This window comes from Pteropus medius, unplaced genomic scaffold (genome assembly GCF_902729225.1).
Source record: "Pteropus medius unplaced genomic scaffold, Ma_sr-lr_union100, whole genome shotgun sequence".
NCBI classification, from domain to species: domain Eukaryota; kingdom Metazoa; phylum Chordata; class Mammalia; order Chiroptera; family Pteropodidae; genus Pteropus; species Pteropus medius.
The window spans coordinates 10,126,114-10,134,957 of record NW_024342471.1 but is presented as its reverse complement, the minus strand read 5'-3'; the positions used below and the strand labels follow the sequence as shown (position 1 = coordinate 10,134,957).

Sequence of the window (8,844 nt, the reverse complement as noted above, 5' to 3'; positions counted from 1 at the left end):
CTCAGCCTCATTCTGAATGAGCAGGGGGTTATTCGATTTACTACGACTTGCCCCCGAAGTCTGCCTTCTTACCAGGTTACTTTCAACCTCCTACAACCTTATGGGTGTGCACAGGGACGAGCCAACCTAGCAGGTGTTCCTGTTTGTCTCCCTTTTTTCTTCCCCAGATACTCGATGACAAAAAGCAAAAGCTTTCAGTTTTCTCAGACCCGTTTCCCACGTGCAGGTGATGAATTCTGAAGCGCCCCATGAATGGGGAGCGCTGTGAATAGGGTATTGTATCTGGGAGGCTGCTGCGTGGAGCAAGAGGAAGTCTGCTGGCCTGGGAATTGCGAGGCCCGTTCTGAAGTGCCTACTCCGAAACTAATTTGATGGAGGACCATGGAAAAGGACCTGCTCCTCTCTGGGCTTGTTTCCTTGGCTGTAAAATGAAGTTGCTGATACTTGCTCCGGAGGTCGAGTGCGAGGGTGGGCCGTGAGGGCCAGGAGGGCACAGGACCTGGGAATCACTTGTGCCGGCTGAGGGAGAAGGGGCAGGAGGAGGAGAGGAGGCCGAGGGAGGGCTTAAGCCAAAACCAGGGGTTTGGGCTTTGCTCTGGAAGGAATGGGGGGCCAAGGGCTTCTGAGCATGGGAGTGGGGTGATTAGGGACCTAGATGTGTCCAGGTTTTTAAAAGATCAACAGCAAAGAAGGCAAGAAAGCCTAGGCTGCAGCTGAGAGACAGAAAAGGCAGCGGTCGTGTCAAGGGGCCCTCCTTGCCTCCAAAGACCTCCCTGCTTAGAAAACTCTGACAGTGGACCAGGATCAAGAAAGGGGGAGCCACAAGTGATGTGGTGTAATGAGGAGGACAGGAGACTAAAGATCCTTGGTCTGAGGACCAAAGGCCTAAGGTAGATGCAAAACATATCTAAAGGGCTCATCATGTGGATGAAGGTACAGAAGCTCTGGGTGTATGACAAAGGGGCAGCCCTCAGGGGCAGATGCCACGTTCTCATTTTTCTCTAGCCCCAATCCTTACAGAAGAGTAAAAGCTTAATAAGTACTTGCAGGAGAAGGGAACTTGGATTTGACAATGATGAGAAAAACTTCCTAACAAGAAGAGCTGCCTGGAAATAGGACAGACTGGCTGTCAGATAGTGAGTTCCCCGTCACTCACTGGCAGCAAGTACTTGAGCAGGAACTGGAGGATTGTTTTGGGGTGGGTTTTGGAGGTGGGGTGGGTGCACATCAAGGAGGAGCTTATAACTGAGGCCTGGATGGCTGCTCCCTCCAGCTCAGCAGGTGCTGTGGCCTCACGCCACATTGAGCCCTCCACGTGGGTGCACCCTCGGGTCTCAAGGCATCCCTAGGTTCATCAGGACCCAGAGTCTGGAAGGAGGAGAATGATGTGCTGAGCGGGCAAGTGCGCCCAGGACAGGAAGGTGGATTTCTGCCAGCGCTGGTCCCGCCTGCCAGTAATCACTCCTCAGCGGGACCAGGGAAGAAAAACGGAGCCATGTGGGATGATCATGGGAAAGGAAGGGTTGCAGCTCTCTCTCGCTGACTAGACATCCGGATGGATCTGTATCCCTGTGGAGTGGATATCCTGCTGAGAGAGAGGGTGCTGTAGGAGGCGGGAAGACCCAATTCCTAGGTAGCTGAGTCACACCAGGCAGGTCTGGGTTGACAGCGAGACACCTCGCCAGCCCAGGCCGGCTCTTTTCCCTGTTGAGGTTCTTCCCCTGATTGCACAGCTCAGTGTCAGCAGGCTCCAATTAAGGGTAATTACGTGATCTATGAGATAATTCCGCAGGGCTCCCCAGGCTCCCTGGTCTTTTCCAGGGCTCTTTGGTGAAATCTAAGCGTCTGGAACAAGATTTATAGCCTTCCCTTTCCTCCAACTCCACGAAAAAACAAAACAGCACATCCTAATATTGGTATCCGAGTGGGTCTAGATCATCACAGCAAAAGTTTATGGCGGGATCCCCACATGCCAAGCTACTCACTTCAAATGCCTCATTTCATATAACACAGAAGGTGTAGTTATCAACTCCATTTTATGGACAGGGAAACTGAGGCCCAGAAAGGAGAAGCCACTTGTCCTGGGACATACAGCCAGTGATGGCAGAGGTCGGATATGAACCTGGATTTGTCTGACTCAGAGCCTGAGCTGTCAGCTCCACTCGCTACTGTCATGCCACACTGGCAGGGGTCGGGGTGACTTAGGGGGCTAAAGGAAGGTGCTTGCTCCTCCTCTATCCCTTGCTGAAGCCTGAATTCCATATATAAGGGAATTCAGTTTCACCATCACCTTTAATTTTCTGATGTCAGCGGGGTAGCTTTATCATGCCTGTTTTATAGATGCAGAAAATGAGGTCAGAGCTCGTGACTGGCAGAGGCAGAACTTGAACCCAGGTCTGCCTGACTTCCAGAGTCTGGGTTTTTTTTCCCTATCCTACCAGCTTCCAAAGGACAAGGACCAAGGCTTGCACAGAGCCCAGCCCAGGGCTGGGCCCAGCCAGCAAAGGGTATCCCTGTGGCTATGGCTATATCTGCCCTTCCCTCCTGTTATTTCCCAGGTGTGAGCATAGAGGTGAAGGATGCTGCTCTGGGTGTTCTTCATCATGATCCTCACCCTCAGCAATGGCTCCCACAGCTCCCCGCCCTCCCTGCCCCTCAGGTAAGCAGTTCTGAGGAATCTGACAGGGCCTGGATTCCTACCACCCCTGCTGGTGGGGAGGTTGCTTAGAGAATGCAGAATCTATCCATCAGCTGGCTCCAGCCATCTCCTCAGGCAGCCCCCACCGTCCATCTCTGGGAGGGGGGCACTCTGAGCTCCAGAGAGGTCACCCTGGGGTCCCACCCTCTCTGGGGATGAACAGGGCAAAGGGCAACAGATGGACCTTGCAGAGACCTGGTGCATACAGCCACCTCTGTCCCCTTGTCTGGGACGCCACCCTGCCCATTGACTTCTGACTCCTCCCACGTAGGATGCCCCGGTATGCAGATGCCATCTTCACCAACGGCTACCGGAAGGTGCTGGGCCAACTGTCTGCCCGCAAGCTGCTCCAGGACATCATGAGCAGGCAGCAGGGGTAAGCAGAATTTCCAGTGATTCCTTCATAATCCAAACGCATCAGAGTTTGGAGGGACCAAATTTTCCTTGCATAGCATCCGTCATTTCTGGACTTAGCAGACTTGCCATAGCAGAAGGGCCCCAGTGTTAAACTTTAGCTTACCTCTAGCTATTAAATGACACCTACTATGTGTTTCTCTCCATGCTGGGCTCCAATAGTAACAATACCGATGGTAATTACCTTTCAATCGCAACTCTGAAACAACTCAAGAACATTTACATAAACTTGACACAGTGTGGGGCACATAGTAAGACCTTGGTAGTCCTTAGCCATTATTTTTTGTTTCTTATTTGCTCTTCCTAGCAACCCTACAAAGTAGGGACTCTTAACCCCGTCGTCCAGAGCCATTACTAGCTTCTCAAGGACACACATCAAAGAGTGGCAGGGCTAGGCGGAATCCAAACAGCTTGGCTCCACAGCCTGTACATTTTTCAGTTTTTATTTTGAAAAAATCCCAAACTTACTGAGAAGTCGCAGCAATGGTACAAAGGACTTCCGCATACCTTTCCCCGTATTCAACAATTCCTAATACTTTTATCATATTTGCTTAGTTTATATCTATACCTAGATATAGATATATATACACACACACAAACACATGTACACATTTATTATTAATACTATTATCATTATTATTTTGCTGAACTATTTGAGGGTAATTGCAATCATCGTGAGCCTTTATCTTCAGGCACTTCTGAGAGTGTCTCCTAATACCTAATACTTAATCACGGTATAATTATCACTTAGAGTCCATATTCAAATTTTATCTGTTGTCCCAAAATGTCCTTTGTAACAGTTATTTCTTTTCCTGATCCAGAATCTAATCCAGGATCATGAGTTGCATTTAGTGGTCATGTCTCTTTAGTTTCTTTTAATCTGGAACAGTCCCTCAGTCTTTTATGCCATTGACACTTTTGTTTAGGAAAGATCAATTGTCTATAGAATGTCCTTTGTATTGGATTTGCCTGATGCTTCCTCATGATTAGATTCAGGTTTGCAACAGAAGTGATGCTGTGTTCTCAGTGTATCATATCAAAAGGCACCCAATGTTGATTTGTCCTATTATTGGTGATGGTAACTTTGATCATCTGGTTAACATGGTGACTGCCAGTTGTCTCCTCTGTAATGTTTTCTTTTTGTAATTCATTAACAAGTAATCTGTGGGGAGATATTTTGCAAATGTGTATTTCAGAGCTTATACTCTTCACCGCTATATATACCACCTTCTTAAATGTTGCTGAATCTAATTCAGTTGGGCGGAAGCATCCATACCATGTATTGGAATAGGCGTAGGGACACGCCCTGCTCTGCTCGCTTTGCCCTGGCCTTTCCCAGGCCTCTTCACCTCCTACCCAAATAGCAGCCTCAGCTGTTTCTCCTTTTCTCATTGAATAGAGAGAGAAACCAGGAGCAAGGAGCAAAGGTACGGTCTGGCCGTCAGGTGGACAGCATGTGGGCAGACCGAAAGCAGATGGCATTGGAGAGCATCCTGGTGGCCCTGCCACAGAAGCACAGGTAGGAATATACATGCATGTGTATGAATACATATGTGTGTGCACGCATGCATGCGTGTATCTAGGGAGCTCAGGGGCTTCCTTACCTGAGGGTTGGCAGGAAAAGGAAAGAATTTCCTCTCCAAAGGTGTGGAGCTCTGCCAAGCAAACTGGGAATGAGGTTCCTCCTTACGCACATCAAGATCTGGAGGAAGGGGAGAAAGTGTGTGATAGCAACCGGATCTCAGCCACTGCTACATCTCCAGTGTGTAGAGAGAGGCCAGGCTCAGTGTCCGTGTCCAAAAACGTTACCGATTCAGTCGTTCTGGGACAGGACCCAGGAACCTGAATTTTAACAAGTGTCCCAGGGTATTCTGTTGGGGATGATCTAAGAAGTGTGCCCTGGATCCCTTGCCAAGTCCACAAAACTGTAAAGCCAAAGATCAGCCCCTCCTACCACCCTCAGGTAGACTAGTATATGTAGCTCCTATGAGAAGAAGAGATGGGAATGACAGTCGTTCTCCATCTGACTGCCCCTCACAGTCCCACTGGGAGTCAGGGAAGATAAGGAATGAGTTGTTCCATTTTATAGAAAAGGAAAACTTAGGCACAGAAGGGGCTGCAGCTGGGCCCAAGTCAGGGACTGGCCCTAAGACCCGTTCTGCTTCTCTGGAGCCCTGCTTCACAGACAAAGTTTCCCAAGAATGACACGACTGAAGAAACTGCTATGTTTGTGAGGCCAGTTTCCAACGGCGAGCACAAACATGTCCCAGCATGACTCTCACAGACACTTGTGGAACTATTAAGAAAACCCAGTTCTCAACAGAGCTCTCCATGTGCTCCCTCACCTGCTTCCCAACCTAATTCGACACCAAGAGCTCAGAGATCTCTCACCAGCTACAGTCCTGTGGAGATACAAGCAGCGGCAGGCTGACATGCAGACGGCAGGAGGGATGAGAACCAGGCTGGGAGGCGGGATGCACACCTGGGCCCCAGGTCTGGTTCTGCAGCCGGTTTCCTCTTCTGCGAAAGGATGGGGTTAGCACCAACCACCTCTAACTTCCCTAAGGCTAGAATTCTAAAAATAATGCCTCTAAGAATGATGCCTACCTCTCATGCTGGGATTAGGTCATCATTTACCTGCTTTATGGCTCCCACCAGGCCCCAGTAGGGTGGAGTGGCCCCAAGAAGGGCCAAGTCCTAAGAATGTAGGCTTCGTTCCTGCCAATTAAAAGCTAGAGGCTTCCCAGGGCTCAGAGTCACAGAGCAGCAGGAAGTAGCCTGGAAGCTGCTCCAGCCATTGTTCCTCCTCCAGCTCAACTGCTACAAAGACCAGGATGTCACCGGTGGGCCGGAGAAAACATACAATAAGAGTGAGTTCTTCTTCTTTGATAGTGCAGAGTAGAATGATTTGGCAGAGGGCACACTTCTGCATCTACCACACTTCATGTCCACCTAATAGCCCTGTGAGGTAACTGAGGCTTACGTTTATCCATCCCCCCATCCCTTAAAAATCATCCGATGACTTTTATGTGTCAGGCTGTGAACTGGGAGTATAACAGTGAATGGGACAGCAGTGGTCCTGCTCACATGGCATTCATGATGCACTGAGGCAGACAGAAACTAAACAAGTACTAGTACGGTGGATTATTATGTAATGGTAAGCACTGTGAGGGGTGTGGTGAATGTGTGTGCTGGGAGGAGTAACCTAATCTAACCCTGTCTGGGGATTGGAGGTGACTTCTTCAGGGGGCAGTGACTGGCCTGGGATCTTAGTGGAAGTGGATTGGCAGAGCTGGGGCTAAGAGGTTCTTTTAAAATTTTTATTATTTTAATTTTTCAACTATAGTTGACATGTAATATCATATTAGTTTCAGATATACGATAGAGTGATTAGACTTTTATACAACTTACAAAGTGATTACCCCAATAAGTCTAGTACCCATCTGACATCATACATGGTTCTTACAATATTATTGACTCTCTTCCCTATTTCATCCCCATGACTGTTTTTATAACTGGCAATTTGTACTTCTTAATCCCTTCACCTTTTTCACCTAGTCCCTTCCCTCTCCTCCCATCTGGTGACCATTAGTTTATTCTCTGTATCTATGAGTTTGTTTCTGTTTTATTTATTTTGTTTTTTAGATTCTACATATAAATGAAATCATATGGTATTTGTCTTTCTCTGTCTGACTTATTTCACTTAGCATAATATACTCTAGGACCATCCATGTTGTTACGAATGGTAAGATTTTGTTCTTTTTTATGGCTGAGTAATATTCCATTGTCTATATGTACCATATTTTCTTTATCCATTTATCTATTGATTAGTTGCTTCCATGTCTTGGCTATTGTAAATAAGAACAATTTTGCAATGAACATAGGAATGCATATATCTTTTCGGATTGGTGTTTTGGATTTATTCGGGTAAATAGCCAGAAGTGGAATTGCTAGGTTATATGGTAGTTCTATCTTTAAATTTTTTGTGGAACCTCTATCCTCTTTTCCCTGTGGCTGTGCCAATTTACAATCCTGCCAAGAGTGCGCGAGGGTTCCGCTTCAAGAATGAGGTTCTTTTGGAACCCAGTCAGTCTTGATACTGAAGCATCCATCCATCACCCTAGTTCCGGGTGTCCTGCCCCAATTCTCTCTTTCGTCAGTCCCTCCGATTGAGCTTTTTCTTTCTTTCTGCAACAGGGATTCCCAAGGATGAAGATTCTGCCTGTGTTTTATTCTGCCTGCAGCAAAAGCGCAACTGCATCCAGTTAATCCTATTTAAATTTTGACCTACTTTTTCCTTTATATATACAATAAAATCCCCCCATCCTGGTCTGCATTTCAATTTTCTTCTATCTTCAGCCTAATTTTTTATGTGTTTTACATAGTTACATTTCCCAAATTGGTATTACATGGTATAATAAAAAAAAAAATAGCTAACATTTACCAAGCACTCAGCGTACCAGCCGGGCAGCTTCATGTCTAGAATCTCATAGGCTCCTCACATAGCCTCATGGGAAGTATTGGCATCCTTCTCATTTCATAGACAAGGAACTGAGGCATAGAAAGTTTAACTGAATTGCCAAGGCCATGACTGACAAGGAAAGAGCTGAGCTTCAAACCCAGGCATTCCAGCCCAGAGCCAGGCTCTTAATCATATTCGTCTACTCTGGGTCAAAGTTATCCTTCATCCACTGGTGACTTGTTCATCTATGAGCAAATCATTTATTCATTCAACAAATATTCATAGAGTACCCACTATGTGCCAGGCAGTGTTCTAGGCACTGGGAATACAGTCGTGAGTAAACAAACAAAGCTCCTGACCTCACAGAGTTTATATTCTAATTAGGGAAGAATAATAAAAACAGATAAACACAGAATATGTCAGATGGTGGCGGTTGCAAAGGATAAAAATTTAAGGGGATGGGGAGTGCTGGAGGGCATTATTTTATCTCTAATGTATGTATGTGCTGTGTAGTGGTCAGGGAAAGCCTTGCTGATGAGGTGATATCTGCGTAAAGGACTGAAGGAAGAAAGGGCATTGGCCTTGTGAATATATCTGCGTAAAGAACATCCATGTAGAGTAAAAACCTAACACAAGGCCCTGAGACAAGAGTGGGGAAGGAGAAAGAGCAAGGAGGTCAGTGTGGCTAGGACAGAGCAAGGGTGTGAGAGGAAGGAAAAGAGGCTGAGATGGAACAGGAGGCCAGCACATGAGGACTCTCGGAGGCCATGGTACGAACTTTGGGTCTCACCATTGGTGAGACAGGAGCCATCACAGAGTTTAAGTGGAAGAATGACATGAAATGACTTGCATTTAAAGTGACTCTGAGATAGGGTCCAATTCTGGGTATGTTCTTAGGGTAGAAGTCATTTGCTGATGGCTAGCGTGTGAGTATTGGAGAGGAGTTCAGAGTGACTCCAAAGTTTTTGGCCAGAACAACTGAAAGGACGGACTTGCCATGTAGGAACTTTGGGGTGGGGGAAGAATTAGGAGATATAGCTTTAGACATGTAGAGTCTGAGATGCTATTACAGGTCCAAGTGAGGAGATTGAATAGGCACCTGGATTTATGAGTCTGGAGTCAGGAGAGAGGTCTGGGCAGCCAGTTTGATTTGGCAACTGTCATCATTTAGATGGTGTTTAGGGTCAGGACTTCCCTGGGTTAGATCATCAAGGAGGAAGTATGGAAAGAGTAGAGAGGATGACCGAGGACTGACCCCGAGGCACCCCTG

At 47.0% G+C, this 8,844-nt stretch overlaps 1 protein-coding gene across 1 annotated transcript; it reads left to right on the top strand.

The window, feature by feature from the left end:
- The first annotated feature begins 2,578 nt into the window (after nucleotides 1–2,578).
- Nucleotides 2,579–7,454, top strand: GHRH (growth hormone releasing hormone). The gene is made up of 4 exons (XM_039864297.1): nucleotides 2,579–2,659; nucleotides 2,970–3,074; nucleotides 4,512–4,631; nucleotides 7,310–7,454. Exons 1-4 carry the CDS (start codon nucleotides 2,580–2,582, stop codon nucleotides 7,323–7,325), a joined length of 321 nt encoding a protein of 106 aa, XP_039720231.1. The 5' UTR covers nucleotide 2,579; the 3' UTR covers nucleotides 7,326–7,454.
- The last annotated feature ends 1,390 nt before the right edge of the window (nucleotides 7,455–8,844 follow it).